Source organism: Salmo trutta, chromosome 6 (genome assembly GCF_901001165.1).
Source record: "Salmo trutta chromosome 6, fSalTru1.1, whole genome shotgun sequence".
Taxonomy (NCBI): Eukaryota; Metazoa; Chordata; class Actinopteri; order Salmoniformes; family Salmonidae; genus Salmo; species Salmo trutta.
The window spans coordinates 30,211,014-30,229,565 of NC_042962.1; the positions used below are offsets into that span (position 1 = coordinate 30,211,014).

At 40.6% G+C, this 18,552-nt stretch overlaps 1 protein-coding gene across 7 annotated transcripts in view; it reads left to right on the plus strand.

Moving 5' to 3' along the window:
* Nucleotides 1-9,044, plus strand: part of dnajb6b (DnaJ heat shock protein family (Hsp40) member B6b) — a 50,831-nt gene extending 41,787 nt beyond the window's left edge. For 6 of the 7 annotated variants that reach the window (XM_029756145.1, XM_029756142.1, XM_029756147.1 and 3 more), the window contains exons 9-10: nt 2,912-3,046; nt 5,593-9,044. In XM_029756145.1, coding sequence (XP_029612005.1) covers nt 2,912-3,046; nt 5,593-5,696 — 239 coding nt within the window. In that variant the 3' untranslated portion in view covers nt 5,697-9,044. The remainder of the gene's footprint in view (nt 1-2,911; nt 3,047-5,592) is intronic. The other variant, XM_029756148.1, reaches the window with a different exon arrangement.
* The last annotated feature ends 9,508 nt before the right edge of the window (nt 9,045-18,552 follow it).

Here is an 18,552-nt window from a genome sequence, read left to right on the forward strand (position 1 = left end):
ATACGCCTCACGGCCCTGGATTCTCACACGGTAAAATGCAATTACTCTCCATTTCTCCAATGCAAAACTGATTTAGATATTCAGGCAGTCTGCAGAAGGGAATATGCACTTGGATTAGTTGTCTTTCAGAGCTAGAAGCAGACCGGAGCCAGGGGAATACCTGAGCCGTAAACCACCAATTGTGTATGTTATTCCACCGAGGGGATTATCACTCTGTGGTGTCAAGCCTCCATTTGGGATGTGGATTTTGGAAACTGATTTGTTTGGCATCCTTTATAAAAGTCTATTGCGCCCGCTTGCCTCTCGCAACATAGACTGCAAATTTGCCAGGGTCGCGATTGCTGACCTCGCGGTAATAAGAAGTCTATTCATCCAGTGAGTTGAAAGCTGCGTCCCAAATGGTGACCTAAGCCCAATGTAGTGCACTACCTTTGACCAAGGCCCATAGGGATTTGGTGAATAGTACTGCACTATATAGGGAGCCATTTGGGACATTAGACAAAGTCTCACCGTGCTTTTTTCCTTTGTCTCAGACAAGGTTTATTACAGCCTGAGTGAGGACCGGCTTATCCGATTGTCCGCTACCTTCAGGCATCCTTCCCACCTGTTTTTACTTTCTCTGCCTTGTCTGCAGATTGGACAAGTGATATTTGTATTTATTATGGATCCCCATTAGCTGTATCCCCAGCTACTCTTCCTGGGGTCCAGCAAAATTAAGCCAGTTTATACCATTTTTAAAAACATTACAATACATTCACAGATTTCACAACACACCGTGTGCCCTCAGGCCCCTACTCCACCACTACCACACATCTACAGTAGTAAATCCATGTGTGTGTAGTGCATTTGTTATCGCGTATGTGTGTATGCATGTGTCTGTGCCTATGTTTGTGTTGCTTCACAATCCCCGCTGTTCCATAAAGTGTTGTTTTTTTTTAATCTGTTTTTTAAATCTAATTTTACAGTACTGTCAAGAAGGTAGAGCAGCGCCTTATCGTGGACATACTTCTCCCCATCTCAGCTACTGTTGTATCAATATGTTTTGACCATGACAGTTTACAATCCAGGGTTACTCCAAGCAGTTTAGTCACCTCAACTTGCTCAATTTAGGGTTTAGTGAATGATTTGTCCCAAATACAATGCTTTTAGTTTTAGAAATATTTACGACTAACTTATTCCTTGCCATTCACTCTGAAACGAACTGCAGCTCTTTGTTAAGTGTTGCAGTCATTTCAGTCGCTGTAGTAGCTGACGTGTATAGTGTTGAGTCATCCGCATACATAGACACTCTGGCTTTCCTCAAAGCCAGTGGCAATTCATGATATGATTTGGAGCTTGATAACTACGAAAATGGAGTTTCAACAATAACGTAGATGAAATAATTAGTGGCTGAGAAAAGGGTCACACATCCAGAAATTAGAGAAAGAGAGAGAGTTTGTTACCACATGTTTGTTACCTTAGTGGCTAGTGCCAATCAGGACCTAAACTGCTGAGAGAGAGAAAATACTGTAAGAGACTTGAGGCATACAACGCTTTATTTTGAAATAGTTAATAGATCTAGTCCGCCTCAGAAAATGTGCAAAATACTAAATACTTGTGTATAATTGTATGTTACAAAAGGTAATCCTTGTGTATACCTTGTAAAGCCCAGAATACAATACAAAGGCTATTTTTTCAATGCAGTTTACATGCAGTGCAGCACTTAGGTGTACTCTTATTCCAAGCAGATTGGCCAGTGTGTCCCTAAGCACATCCCCTGGTTTGATATGTCACTTTAATGGCATGCGATTTGTTAAAGGCTTGACTGTTGGAAATGACGGAAGGATGATGGAGGGGGTTTGAAAGTTGGTGTAGACCTTTCTCTAAATGAAAACATGTTCGGCATGAAAACATGCCGGCTCCTTTCTTGTCCTCTAGAACCCCCCCCCCCCCTTAATTACAAAACACAATGGCGGGGAAATCTGCCCGTGTAATCACAGCATAATAAGTCTCCCCTTATACGCTGCGACTAATTCAATATAAATGTAAATTGCCAAGAGAAAATAACAAAACCTCATTTTATTTACATGACTAATCACAATAAAGCGTGGCCACATGAAATATGACTGAACTTTATGGTTGCATTATGAAAGCAACTGGTTGCTGTAGCCAGAGGGGATGTTTTTGAAGATCGTTGCGTTTCATCCTCTTGGTTTTTCTGGTATGGCTACACAGGTTTGAATCACACTTGTTTTCTTTATAGGCAACATATAATCGGAGAAGCTTCTCGTTCTCACTTGGATTGTGTTTCTCGGGTCAAGGATGTCACATTTTACTTAAACGTCTCTATTCTGAACAGTCCCTGTTTAACGAGCACCACAGCTGGTGCCAATAATTGTGTGAGAATGATCACTTTATTAATATGTGGCCAATACAGATTAACACTCAGGCTTCATATTACAACAGAAAGGAGATTATCCCTCCCCACAAGTCATGATTCAAGGCCTTGTATAAAAATGGTTTTGACAGCTCAGATTCATCCACTTCACCATAGGTGGGCAGGCCCAGGGTACCTCTTATCAACTTTATGTGGGTCTTTGTAGCACTGCCTTTGACCATGCTGGAGTTGGTTGATAAAGGTAGATTTACATCTACCAGATGCGGGACGACTAAGTGCTGTCTCCGTCCGATCGCGCTTGATGCCTTTTTATCAGATTCTCCCGGAGAATCATATCGCCCCTTCATGCTATCACTTAACATTAGCGTGCGCTGCCGGTGACCAACAATTGCACCGGTATAAACTGTGTACAAACTCTGAGGTGTTGGAGCTGGGACTGTCGTTCCCCTATCTCCGCAAAGTAAATCTAGTTTAGATTTACAGATGTGTGTTCTGCTCGCAGGTCCCTGCTAACTACTCCGACCACCCTTACAGGTCTGGAGGATGACGACCGGCAACAGAACACCCTCCTTGGTCTCCCGTCCCACCAGCGCTTCCTGAGGAATAGCCCACAGAACTCCCCGGAGGAAGACGAAGAGCGCGGCCAACAGAGCCTGGGACTCGCCAGAGGTGTGTCCCCCAACTTAGTGTTCTGTCCTGGGGTGAAAAGCTTTAAGGTGTGGGGGTTGTACAGAGAGACCCAGGAACAGGCCTGCTGCGTCAACAAGATCTCATAGTTTCCCTTTGAAATTCAACGTACTATGGATAAACCTCAACAAAAAAGACCCGCATTAAATCCACGTGGTTACCGGGTTAATTCCGTGTGGTTAAGGGTTAAAACAGAAACAACTCAACGGTTAACTGTTTAGGCATTCATTCCGAATGGTTAAGGTTAGGGCTATGGTTTGGGGAAAGCTTAAAACAATATAATAAAAAAAAACAATGTGCTGTTTCCGTCAACTATCATCAAGTGTTCTCTTGGCTTGCTAGAGTATTGTGAATTGTGGTGGCGCAGTGTTCTAAGCTGCATGCTCAAACTCCAAACATTGTGAGTCTGCACCCAGTTCTGGGCAATCGACAGAATTTTGGGGGGGGTGAGCACAGAGAAAGACATATCGATGTTCTGGGACATTTTTAAACATCCGAAATCGAAGTGATCAGGCTGGTTCTAGAGTAAACTGTAAAGCACTTTGTGACAACTGCTGACGTAAAAGCGGCTCATAAAATACATTTTTCTAAACAGGAGGTTGTAGTGACTTCTGTTGAGACTGAAAGGGACACATATTTCCATTTAATTCAAATTAAATTTGTTGCGTTCCTAAACTTTTACGTTGTTAATGAAGTTGTTGATTGTACACCACACTAAATGTGGTGTTTGTTTCAGATGGATTAATCAATGGCCTCCAGGCTAAGCTTTGTTTAAAGACAAGCGCTAACACCTTAATAACGACAGCTAATTGGTTGTTGTTGTAACGGGCGGCTAAACAAAAGGCCAGCGACAGAGGCAGACATGTTTGACTGGTAGAGGTCAACATGGAGGGGAATGAAAGGACTGAAGTGTTCGTTAGAGCGCTCTGTTGATCTGCAGTGTAATGACTCAAGGTCAAAGGTCATCCTTCTGTTTTCCTCCAGGGTTCAAACACAAAAGCCGTGCAATTATCTTACACACACTCAAAGATGGTTCACTCAGGCCGATATACCATTGAAAAAACGGTCGGTTCCGATCTACTTCACGGGGCGAGTCTCCTATAGACACCAATGCAAAAGCAGCTGGGTCTGGATCGTTGTGGATCGTCGTCCACAAACTCAGAACAGCAAGCTGTCAAGCTACGCCTATTCCTCTTTTTGGATTGGAATCCTTCCTTTGAATATTCGATGAGGGGTGTTGTCATCAACCGCCTGAATTCTATGGTGAACGTATTTAAAATTCATTGTCCTCATGAATATGCATAGACTGTCTTGGATTTAAACGGGGATAACTCCCGATAACTTCCAGGATGTCACGTCACGTGCATCACACTTATATCAGAGAGAAAAAAAATCCTCACTAGCTTAATAATTAATGATCTGCTTAAAGGTGTACCGTTTTTTTGTTGGAGAAAACCCTCTCGCTTCACCTCTTCCTCTCTGACTTAGTTTATTGACTTTCATTGAACAAGGGGGAAAAAAACTGTGGGGCGCCCCTGACACATTGAGTACGGTTACACGCACACAGTAATGCGATTTTTGCGGGTAGTCAGATGAATATGATAGTTTGACTAAAACGTTTACATGCTTTGCAAGAAGAACGAGTTCCCTAATAATCCCGTTTACATGGACACATTTGAAATCAGGCTACCTGATGGCATTCTGACCATGTCATTTTTGGGAAGCAGACAAACTGTATAAAGTTTATCTGCGCAAACTATTTCTAAGATGCATACATTAAGATCTTCCGAACTCGCGCTAAAAAAGGAAGGCTCGCTCGGCTGGTGCTAGCACATGCGCAGATTAAATACACAGGTGGAAATTGCTCAGAAAACCAGGTGTTTTAACTGGCGTATGCTTACTTCGATTTTGACCTTTTAAGATAAACTGATTATGTCATCTCAATCTTTAATATCGAATTTATTAGTGTGCGTGTAAACGTACTCGCTGACACACAGGGGTCCTCTGATTATAATGAGTCCTCAATTTGCTAAATTGTAATTACTTCGCTACTATGGCCTATTTATTGCCTTACCTCCTCACGCCATTTGCACACACTGTATATAGACTTATTAAAAAAAAAATATATATATATATTGTGTTATTGACTGTACGCTTGTTTATTCCATGTGTAACTCTTGTTGTTTGTGTCGCACTGCTTTGCTTTATCTTGGCCAGGTCGCAGTTGTAAATGAGAACTTGTTCTCAACTGGCCTATCTGGTTAAATAAAGGTGAAATATATATATATTTTTTTATTATGTTGGGGATGGACTGGGGTTAAATGTTTTGCAATTTCACTTTTTTTTTCTTTTTTTTTTAAAGATAAGCAAAGGAGTTTACACTTTTACCAGGACATTGTGTATGTTTATGCCTGATAAGTTATAATGTCAATAATGAAGTATTGAGGAATATAGAAGTGTAGATCTGGAACACATTCTGCCGACGTTAGTAGCATGTAATTTTCTGTTTGACGGCCATTTCTCCGTAGGACACATGGACACCAAGAGGAAGAAATATCCTTGGAGGCAGGAGGCGGAGCTCAAAAAGAAGAGAACACCTCGATTGGCTCCTCGAATCGGTGCCTGGTTCTAAAGCACCACCATGGCTCCGCCCTTCCCTGTACGTGTCATCCGGAGGGGAAGAACATCAGTAGATTAACACAACTCAGCCGTAGAGTTGCCAAATTCAGGTTACTCTTCCAAAGCTTCCAGATTTTGTAGAAATCCCAGTTGGACGATTCCCGGAATCAAGAGGGAATAAGCAGGAAATCCGGATCCTCCAACCACAGGTTTTCTGGAAAACCTGGTAATTTTGGGAAAGTTAATGGAATTTTGCAAACCATGCCAGCCCAACCACCAGCCCACCACTGTGCCAGGTCTCCCTTGTCTATCAACTTCTCAGTGCAAACAGCAAATCTCATTAGCCATCTTCTATGCAAGACATTAGACTTTGTCAAGGTCTGTTTTCTGTCCTCATGGCTCTGCTGTGTTCTCTATGCAGTTCAACTTTCATTACCAGTAGAGCTGCCAGTAGGGGACATAGTTTATTTATTTTTGAAGATGTCAGTAGAGAGGAGCTATTCTGTTTATTCTGGATTTTGCATTCATCACAAATGGTAGGACCGGAGGACCTTAGCATGAGCATGCGCACATTCGGTCATAATTTGTCTCCTCTGAATGGAATTATACATTTTTCATGAAACGTACTTTCTGAAATATTTCTAGTTTGTTTTTTAAAGGGGCAATCGGCAGTAGCTACATCCATTTCTGCGCTTATAAATGAATGATGTGTACCCATTGGTTCTTGAAGAATATAACTTATAAATGCCTCATGAGCTTAGTTCAACTGTTGTACCCCATCAGAACCGAAAGTATATGGCCTCTATTCAGTCTACATCGTGGAAGTTGAGCTTCACAGCGTGATTGAAATTTAAAGGCAATGTTCCCGCTTTAGCAGAGACTGCATTCCCGGTCTGCATTCCTGGTAAACGCTGTAGATGTCGGCTCAATCGGAAATGACCTTTACATTTCTATCGCGGAATCTGTAGCGCTTCAGCTTTACACATTGAGGCTTGTTTAACTCCAATGTTTGCAAACAAAGTAAATGTAAACAAACACTACATAGCCTCAAAACATGGTTAAAACTAATGTTGATATCAAGGCTGTTCAGCCCTTGCATTCGTAGATCTATGCATTTGAGACTGGTTACATTTCTCCAGCCCCATCCATCAGCTTTTTACCAAAACAGGTGTGGGTAGTGGCTTTATTGTTTCTACTGCTAATTGCCACTTTAAAGGGATGTGATGTAGCAGAGTAAATGTAATAGATGTGAATTGTCTGGAAGAGCCTGTAACAGGAATGTAAGTGATGATGCCAGAGACCCTGAAGGAAATGAAGGTATAGGGGAGTCTTTAAACCTTAAAGGGATAGTTCATCCAAATGATTTAGGCACATTTTGGTGAACTATCCCTTTAAAGACCCATATGAGGTTAGAGGGAGAACTGTCCAGAGACCAGAGAACTTGGCTTATCTTAAAGGCAAATGAGCAAAAAAAATAAAGAAGAATTTCTGATCAAAAACACACTTATGTAAAAAAGGGCTTTAAAAAATATGTTTGATTGATGTAGAAATCATACAACAATATACTGTAGGTTTTGTCTGCACTGAGTGAAACATTGTCACAAGAGAACAGTAACACCAAAGTAGCCATCTCACTTTCTCCCCTCTCAAAAAGGCTTGTCACTCGGTTTTTACACTCCACTGCTTCGGTTGGGATGGAAACCTGGCATGGAAGTTCCTGTGTTGAACATGTTTATAACTTTTTACAGAACTGTTTTATTTGATATTCTTTGATTGGTTTAGTTTACTGTCAATTTGCTTTTATTCGTGGCCAATGCCAGGGGAGATGGAATGCATGTGAGTTTCCTTTTCTATAAACACCCACCAATAAAGCTTTATGTCAACCAGATATGTGATGGCTATGTATTCACGTTGTTGTTATGTGGTTGCTGAGGGACATATATCACATTATCCTTCAATAAAGACAGAATGGATTAGGTTCTCAAGGTAGTGAAATAATGGATGTAATCTATTGAATACTTTTTACTCTCATTATGAGCCTTTTGATGGCATCTGAAATGCTGCTTTCAATATGATGCATGGTCTTGTATTCATTGTGACACATGTATGCTGTAGCTGTGTAATTATGAATTGTAGGCATTAAATAGTGACCCGGTCCAAGTGGAAAAACATTTCAAGCGTCACCTGCTTTTCCTGAACATTTGCAATTTAAACGTATTGAATGCATTTCTTCCCACGTCATTGGCCGAAAAAAAACATTCAGCGTCAGTTCTGTTCAGCAACTTTCGGAACACAATGAACGCGCACCTCTGGACTTCAATATTACTTATTTTTATGTTGAAAGCTTATTCTTCCAGATTATTTCAAAGTCTGTGTTCTAGGTTGCTTGAAGAAAAAAAAGTATCGAAATTGGGCAGCATAAACAAAGCAAAATAGACCAGTGTCCCAAATGGCACTCCCTGTTTAGTGCACTTCTTTTGACTAGGGTTCTATGGGGAATATGGTGTAGGGGATAGTGTGCCGTTTGGGATGTTACTCTCCTCTTTTGAAACTGCACTCCTTCCTAAATTGAAAAGACCTCTTCAGAACAGCCCTGGATTAGGCTGTCATTGGCAGGGCTGTGAAGGCAGCGACATTCTCTGTGTGAATGTCGACAGTGTGTTGTATTATTCATGGGCGAAATAACATGCACACGACCTACAGAGTCATTTGGCCCTTGTTCCTAGGAACCAGGCTCCAGTCTCTAAGGGTTTAATTAAAGTCTTTGGAGGCAGTGGCCCATCTCCCTCCATTAAATGAAAGGCAAACACTCTATGCGTCCCAAGTGGCACCCTATTCCCTATACAGTGCACTACTTTGGAAGGGCTCTGGTCAAAAGTAGTGCACTACCTTTTCGTTTACACACAGCCTTCCTCCCTGAGTTATTATGTGTGTCTGTCCTCCTGACTTAGGAAGACAGTGAGAAGTGTAATGCCCATTCAACAAAAAAAACGGATTATTTTTCCTGTAAGAGAAAAATTGACTTTGTTCTGAATTTGGAAGTCAACAACGGGTACTGTAAATGTATGGTGATAGTTTTTCTTTCTGTTTTCATGCAAAAACCAAACATTTGTTATTGTTTAGAGTGATAGACATAAATGCGGTGTTGTTATAATTACCAGAAGTGTTTCAGGCATTCAGATTTGGATTTTTAATTTCCTTGGATTGGATTAATTCAAAAAGAACAAGAATGGGAAATATTGCACAGCTGAAAGAGCTATCTTTTTACTTTAGCGCTTAACTGCTTTGATGAATAAAATGCACTTTATTCCCTCCTGTATGAATCAAATACACTTTTAATAAACTCATGACTGGAGAACAACATGTATCATGTATATTGTGTCCATATTAGGACAGCCTCTGAAGCTGGTCACGTCAGCCGGTCACGTGGTTGTCGATTTGGGTTTGTAGAACGAGTTATTGACTAAGACGGTCATCATAAACTCCTGAATCAAACTTCCATGTTGTGCTGCTGTGGTGTTTGTTTCAACATTTTCCAATAAAACTGTTCAACCCCCCCCCCCCCCCCCCCACACACACACACACTCACACACATTGCTTAGTTTGTTGAATAAGACCTTTGGTGTTATAAAGTTGACTCAGCAGCACACTGCTCTGTGGCTCAATAGCAGCGGGAGACATGATTTATGAAAGGATTTAATGGAGCAATTAGGCCATACAAGTCTCCAATGGGAGGACATCCACTAATGAGTCAACCTAAAGAGGTAATGAACAGCAACCTGCCTCTGCACTCTTTTAAAAGGGCAATCTGGAATTCAAAACAACCACAAAGCCGTCTCCCTGACACTTTTTTTTGTGGAGGGTTGGGGCTGGAGAAATGCAGCTACTCAAATTCAAAGACGGAGCTATGGATGCAAGGACTGACCACCCATGATTACGACCATTGGACTAAGCTCACGAGGCATTTCAAAGTTATACTCTTCAAGAATTAATATGTGTAATCTATTTTAAAGTCCACAAATGGATGTACCAATCCCAGATTGCACCTTTAAGGGCTGTTGATGTCTTGGTTGCATGGGGAGTGTGGGTATAGGGTTGGTTTGGAGACCGGACTCAGCAGATTCCCCAGGAACAGTCAACTCGGAGACCACGGCAGGGGCCTCATTTATAAAATGTTGTTAGTTTTTATACTACAATCATTTCTTAAATAGGAAAACATTTGGCTATTTAATATCTACATCCATGTACAAAGTGGTGTTAGTCACATATAACCGTATTTCGTTTGTAAATCACAAAATGTCACGCAGAATCTATACACTTTGCATATTTTCATGTCAAATTCGAGATTCATAAATCTGTGGCTGTGGATTTCGTTATATGCACAAATCTGGACAACACAATCTCACACTCAATTCATGCAAATATGTACAAAAAGTAATTGTGCATTTTTGTGTGACTTCGTTCATAGGAAAATACATTTTGGGGGGGCAAACGTCGGGAACAACCTTTTGAAAGTTAGCAGAGCAACACACACCTACTCATTCAAGAGTTTCTTTATTTTTACTATTTTCTACATTGTAGAATAATAGTAAAGACATCAGAACTATGAAATAACACATGGACTCATGTAGTAACCAAAAATTTGTTCAACAAATCAAAATATATTTAATATTTTAGATTCTTCAAAGTAGCCACCCTTTGCCTTGATGACAGCTTTGTACACTCTTGGCATTCTCTCAACCAGCTTCACCTGGAATGATTTTTCCAACAGTATTGAAGGAGTTCCCACATATGCTGAGCACTTGTTAGCTGCTTTTCCTTCACTCTGCGGTCCAACTCATCCCAAACTATCTCAATTGGGTTGAGGTCAGTTAATTGTGGAGGCCAGCACTCAATCAATCTGCTTCTTGGTCAAATAGCCCTTACACAGCCTGGAGGTGTGTTGGGTCATTGTCCTGTTGAAAAACAAATGATAGTCCCACTAAGCACAAACCAGATGGGATGGCGTATCGCTGCAGAATGCTGTGGTAGCCATGCTGGTTAAGTGTGTCTTGATTTCAAAATGAATCACTGTCAGTGTCACCAGCAAAGCACCCCCACACCTCCTCCATGCTTCACGGTGGGAACCACACATGCGGAGATCCTCCGTTCAGCTAATCTGCGTCTCACAAAGACACAGCGGTTGGAACCAAAAATCTCAGATTTGGACTCATCAGACCAAAGGACAGATTTCCACCGGTCTAATGTCCATTGCTCGTGTTTCTTGGCCAAAGCAAGTCTCTTCTTCTTATTGGTGTCCTTTAGTAGTGGTTTCTTTGCAGCAATTCAACCATGAAGGCCTGTCATTTCACTTTGCTTATTTGAGCTGTTCTTGCCATAATATTGACTTAGTCTTTTACCAAATAGGGCTATATTTTGTATACCACCCCTACCTTGTCACAACACAACTGATTGGCTCAAACACATTAAGAAGGAAAGAAATTCCACAAATTAACTTTTAACAAGGCACACCTGTTAATTGAAGTGCATTCCAGGTGACTACCTCATGAAGATGGCTCCCAAGTGGTGCAGCGGTCTAAGGCACTGCATCTCAGTGCAAGAGGTGTCACTACAGTCCCTGGTTTGATTCCAGGCTGTATCATATCCGGCCGTGATTGGGAGTCCCATAGGGCGGTGCACAATTGGCCCAGCTTTGGCTGGGCCGTTATTGGCCGTTATTGTAGGCCGTTATTGTAAATTGACTTTCCTAGTTAAATAAAGGTTACCTTTAAATAAATAAAAACATTTAAAAGCTGGTTGAGAGAATGCCAACTGTGCAAAGCTGTCATCAAGGCAAAGGGTGGCTACTTTGAAGAATCTCAAATATAAAAAATATTTTGATTTGTTTAACACTTTTTTGCTTACTGCATGATTCCATATGTGTTATTTCATAGTTTTGATGTCTTCACTATTATTCTAAAATGTAGAAATGTGTCCAAACTTTTGACTGGTACTGTATACATACACTCACTTTGTTTGTAGTTATGTTATAACCAACTCTTGACCTTTGTATGAATTATTTTTTATCAAATATTTGTATCTAGTTGTCATGTATTCATTATCTTTAACTGGTTAAATGTTTGTAGTTTGCATGTTTCAGTAATGATTAACATGGCTAAATAGTCGTAAATCTGTAACGAGTGCGCTGAGAGTTGGGAAGCAAGTACAGGGAGTGAGTGTTTTAATAGATAAACAATAAACACGAAACACAATGCACCGACATGAAACAGAGACAATAACACCTGAGGAAAGAACCAAGGGGATTGACCGATAGGGAAGATAATCAAGGAGGTGATGGAGTCCAGGTGGCTGAAATGAGGCGCAGGTGCTCTTGATGATGGTGACAGGTGTGCGGGATAATCAGCAGCCTGATTACCTAGAGGCCGGAGAGGGAGTATACGTGACATTATCTCTGCTTGATTTAGCTTTTGGCATACAGTTGAAGTCAGAAGTTTGCATACACCTGAGCCAAATACATTTAAACAGTTTTTCACAATTCCTGACATTTAATCCTAGTAAAAAATTCCCTGTCTTAGGTCAGTTAGGATCACCATTTTATTTTAAGAATGTGAAATGTCAGAATAATAGTAGAGAGAATGACTTATTTCAGCTTTTATTTCTTTCATCACATTCCCAGTGGGTCAGAAGTTTGCATACACTCAATTAGTATTTGGTAGCATTGCCTTTAAAATTGTTGAGCTTTGTCAAACATTTCGGGTAGCCTTCCACAAGCTTCCCACAATAAGTTGGGTGAATTTTGGCCAATTCCTCAGACAGGCAAGTTCCCATTCAGTTGTCAAAACGTGTATTGGGACAAGTATACATTGGCAGGCACAGCCTGGTCTCAGACTAGATGTAACATAGTAATCCGGGACACCCAAATATGTTACGTTTGGTATGGTTACATAAGACAGATGGTTATGTCGTGGAAATTCTACACAGGGACACTCGAAGTCAATATTAAATGAATCATTCTTTGTGGTCCTATGGTGTTCATACTTGCGTACTATTGTTTGTACAGATGAACGTGGTACCTTCAGGCGTTTGGAAATTGCTCCCAAGGATGAACCAGACTTGTGGAGGTCTACAATTTATTTTCTGAGGTCTTGGCTGATTTCTTTTGATTTTCCCATGATGTCAAACCAAGTGGCACTGAGTTTGAAGGTAGGCCTTGAAATGCATCCACAGGTACACCTCCAATTGACTCAAATGATGTCAATTAGCCCATCAGAAGCTTTAAAAGCTATGACATATGTTCAATGTCAGCAGCAATTTCCAGTGAGAAATGCTCAGTCTGAAGCCATTCAGCTGTGGGTTTCACAGCCCTATAATAATGAGAAAAGTTATATCACCTTAAAAAGGGTTTATTTACAAAGTCTGGGGTAAAACATGTTGGGCAAAGTAGTATAGGAGGGTCTGACATATAACCCCTAACTTGAGTTCAGTCTTCCCCAATGAGAACCAAGAGCGGCCTAGCTTCGTCCTTCATATCCTCGACTTCGGCGATGTCATTTACAAAATAGCCTCCAATACCCTACTCAATAAACTGGATGCAGTCTATCACAGTGCCATCCGTTTTGTCACCAAAGCCCCATATACTACCCACCACTGCGACCTGTACGCTCTCGTTGGCTGGCCCTCACTTCATACTCGTCACCAAACCCACTGGCTCCAGGACATCTACAAGACCTTGCTAGGTAAAGTCACCCCTTATCTCAGCTCACTGGTCACCATAGCAGCACCCACCTGTAGCACGCGCTCCAGCAGGTATATCTCTCTGGTCACCCCCAAAGCCAATTCCTCCTTTGGCCGTCTCTCCTTCCAGTTCTCTGCTGCCAATGACTGGAACGAACTACAAAAATCTCTGAAACTGGAAACACTTATCTTCCTCACTAGCTTTAAGCACCAACTGTCAGAGCAGCTCACAGATCACTGCACCTGTACATAGCCCATCTATAATTTAGCCCATCCAACTACCTCATCCCCTACTGTATTTATTTATTTATTTATTTATGTTGCTCCTTTGCACCCCATTATTTATATTTCTACTTTGCACTTTCTTCCACTACAAATCCACTATTCCAGTGTTTTACTTGCTATATTGTATTTACTTTGCCACCATGGCATTTTTTGCCTTTACCTCCCTTATCTCACCTCATTTGCTCACATTGTATATAGACTTATTTTTCTACTGTATTATTGACTGTATGTTTGTTTTACTCCATGTGTAACTCTGTGTTGTTGTTTGTGTCGAACTGCTTTGCTTTATCTTGGCCAGGTCGCAATTGTAAATGAGAACTTGTTCTCAACTTGCCTACCTGGTTAAATAAAGGTGAAATAAAATACAAAAATAAATCAAATGACTGGGAAAGGCCTAAATTCTAGGCCGTAGAAAATCCTACATCCATCTCATTAGATCAGAACAAGAGGATCAACAGTGATTGATATTACTGGTTTCCATCCTTAAAAAGGATAGTTGTGTTTTGCCACGTAACACACATTATGTGTCTACCCATATGATGTGGATCATTGTCAGGTTATTAGATGTATAAGCTTCAGTAACAAAAGAACATCGTGGTTGTAATAACACTGTAAACAGGTCGTTTGCAAATGTGTAGAATGTGTTTGTTTTGGGTCCACACTGGTAAGTTTACTTATGTCAATTACACAGTCACAGAGGATTTTCTTCTGGGTTTAGCACTTTCCATTCAGCTTCAGGCGACTTTAGTATAAGGCTGGATCACGCCTGTAGTGACTACTTCTATCCGTCACACCCATTGTTGCTTCTCCATTGTTCACTCGATATATCAATGTAATTACACCCAACGCAATGTTGAAAAACAGAATGCTTCCCACTACTAGATCACATAACTAGACGTGAGCTGGACGGGATCCCAACGCTGCCACCAATGTAGAGGAAGAAAGTGAAAGCTGCAACAGGGACTCTAACCAGGGCTCATAACGTGGCAAAATTAGCTCTAACGGCCGTTGACATGGGCAGAGGCAGTAGGCAGAGGCAGTAGGCCTGCAATGCTGGCATATGCCTTGCTACAACAGCCTAAGTATATAACATGATTGACACTACCGTAATAATCATCCTGAAACGGCCGTGGAAGTGTAAGCCAAGATAATTCATTATTTTACATTAACCTGTTTAACTGCATTAACAGTGGTTATTTGATTATAGTCCAGACTCGTTATAGTTGCAAATATCATGCTGTTGGATCATGGGAATTACATTTCTTTTTGTAGGTCTTCTATTTCCCCATATTTATTGATGAATTAATTTCTCATCATGAAAATGTATCCACATTCTCCAATCAAATACCTTCATCGATACCACAAAAGAAAACTCCAATCTGGCAACCCTCATAAAAACAAGCATAGAAAACAGCATTGGCATTAATTCAACAACAAAAAATGTAAGGCTACTATTATATTGTAAGTATTTCGTTGACAACCTGGTTGATTAACAATATTGGGTTCTTAACACTTTTTTATATACAAATTAGGGTTAGGGTTAGGGTTAGAGAGGGACACAAAAAAAGGCAGTGTAGAACACCATTGCCCAAAATGCATTGCTCCAATTTCTTTCAAAAGATTGTTTTATGAAGTTTGCCCCCTAAAAATGAATTTTCCTATGAATGAAGTCACACAAAAATGTGTGTCTTTTCACACGACTTAAGCCACACAAAAACGCACAAAATCTGCTGAAATACTTTTTGTACAGTTTTTGGATTTACAAACTACAGGCCAATTAATACCCTGGTTTATATGAAGATATGGATTTCTCACCATTCCTGTAGGGTTGTGATAAGTCCATTTGCTGTCATCTAGTGGTCATTTTGCTCAATTGCCCTCAGCTATGTTTAGACTGTTGTTGTTCATGTTTTGTTGTGTTCTAGTGTACTATGGAATATATTGCTTTCTTATTCTTGACACTTCTCCCAGTCATGTTTGGGGTTGGAACTACCTTTCTGGGTGTTCTGGTGCTTCTAGCTTGGAGTTGTATTTTTTTGTGATGGCACAGCTACAGTGTTTCACTTTTTAATGTGTATAGTATTGCTTACTAGGTGTGTCCAATCAATTTTGTAACCACTCCCTCTTCAAATTAGGGCTAATTGGAAAAGCTGTTCAAAAGAGGACATTGTATTATTTCTTTGTGCTCCCTGACGAAGGCCATGCAGCCGAAACGCGTCAGATTTTTTGAAAACCTTGTTTGTATTGAACATGCCATACTAATAAAGGCATTTTAATTAATTATATGAAGAATGCCTTGGTCCTCCTTTCTTTTTGATGACCAATTTACCCCTTTTACCAAAGAGCACCTTCTGTCTACCAAAATGTACTATTGTGTACCTTTGTAGCGCTTCCCTTCCTCCTCTTTCTACTACTTTTTGTACATATTTGCACTAATTGAGTGTGAGATTTGTGTTGATCTGTGCGTACATACTTTTTATAAATGATGCCCCTGGATTTCTGCTGTTTCTCACCATGAAGTGAAATGTAATAGTGTACTGTAGCTGTGTCCCTGCGTGACGTACAGAAGCGCGTGCCAGATTCCATTAAATTACACTGAAAATTATTTGCAGTGTTGCTGAACTTTTGACATTTCAGTCAGTTACTAAGTCATCAGTTGATTTCAATTGGTGGATTTCTTTTCAACTCCTTCCCCTTAAAATGTCAACACCCCTGATCAATTTCAACACTCACTAATCATGGAATTACATGACAACGGTCCAGTCGTCGTGAACCAGGAGCAGAATCCAGGTTTAAACTGCTACGTATGGTGTCCGTTCCATAATGATTCAAACTGGCTAAATGTCCCGAATTATTGCACAACGCTAGCCTAATGTGATCCACTAATACTAGCGACCCTCAGGAACAAATACACAGACGTGACAGAGGAAAGAAAGGTACACGGAATGGAATGATGCAAAATGTAAGCTACAAATTGAAGAAAATGAACACTAAAGTGACAGTTATGAATGTATGTGGGTATTACTGACTGTGGCTCCCGATAGTGGCTAATATTTAACATGATACAAATTGTCAAATAAAACGGAGAAAAGCACGGGTAAATAATGAAAACATTCTAAAGCGCATACATCAACTCGGCAGGTTCAGCCCTACAGAAGTATACCTTGGATCTCCAAATTTCCCCCACACAAATTTGGAGGGAACACAATTAAAATTCTGAATAACGGCACAGCTATATATAGCCTACTTCACTGTGGAAAAGGGGCCACAATACGTGAAGTTGATATGATTTTCAGTTTGCTTCCATATGACTGGTTTAATCTAAAATAATTGCTGTGTACTCACAACCCCCTTCACCGAACGGATTACTCATATACCTAGCTTTTAACAATAGCTCTAATCAATGTATAAATTACAGTGCATGGAGAATGCTGTTATTTCTATCTTTTTCCATTTGGAACTGGCAGGTTCGCTTGCCCTTATTCATGGTTTCCTCATGTGTAAAGGTGGTGGAATTATGAGGGAATTAAGTCCAAGGTCAGAAAACGGTTCATCTGTAGACACACCTCCGCCACACCTTCATTTCTTAGATCTCCACCCCAAAACGAATAGTCGGTGAATAGCACGCTATTCTCGTTCTTAAATTCAAGGTCAGAATATGCATTGAGAGAAAAGTGCATAGAAAAGGAATTACATTCCTTTTACGAGCGCGTACTCTTAACTCGGGACGGAATCGACCCCTTTGGGAGCTCGGTGTATCTCCACATATGCTGTGGAATCCCTAACCCTATTCCCTACATTACTTCTGACCAAACTGACTAGACTTTTGACTGGTGAAAAGTAGTGCACTAGGGAATAGGGTGCCATTTGGGATGCTGGCTCAGAGTGAGAATAACAAGTAGGTACTAAAAAGAAAATGCACTGTAATATCAAGGATGATCAACATGATGGGACTTATGAGGTAGACATTTTCATTCATGTTAAAGTCCATAGGCCTACATTTTGTGATTGGCTGAATATACAGATGTAGGATCTTAATTTGAGCCAGTTTGCTACAGCAGGAAAATAATCCTGCAGCAACAGTAAATGTGAATTATTATGTGGATTATAATTAATGGACATTTTTTTGTCGGGCTTGATACATTTTTCGTTAGGGGCAAATCAGGTCTGACATTTTAAATCGGAAAATTCTCAGCAACAAAAGAGTGAGCAAATTAAGATCCTACATCTGTACTGTTTGTCCTTCGAGGAAATATACATATACTCTAGCGATGAATCTAATGATCCTTCTCTTCTTATGTATATTTTCTATCAGTCAGACAGGAAGTCCCTGACAGAAATAGAATTCCTAGAACGGGCACAGAACCTATGATGGTACACTCTAATTGGCAACCAGTCCACCCAATTACAGTGCATTCGGAAAGTATTCACACCCCTTGACTGTTTCCACAATTTGTTACGTTACAGCATTCTAAAATTGATGAAAGATTTTTTTCCCCCTCATAAATCAACACACAAAACTCCATAATGACAAAGCGAAAACAGGTTTTTAGACATTTTTGCAAATGAATAAAAACAGAAATACTGTTAAGTTCCCCAGTTTCTGTGTTGTGGGTTTGTATGCGTGTGTATTTCAGGAAATGGTTTCCTGGACTCCTAAAGCAGCTGATTGGTCGGCCCCATCGCTGATTGGAGCTCTGACCCCTCCCTCTCGTCAGGGGATACAGCTGTCTCTTCAATTACCAACTCCTTCTCCAGCTTGATAAAAGCCAGTGTTACTTCCTCAGAGAGAAGAGCTTCTTTTTTTTTATGTCCTGTGTTGGTTGTTATGACGGTCAGTGAAAGTTGTT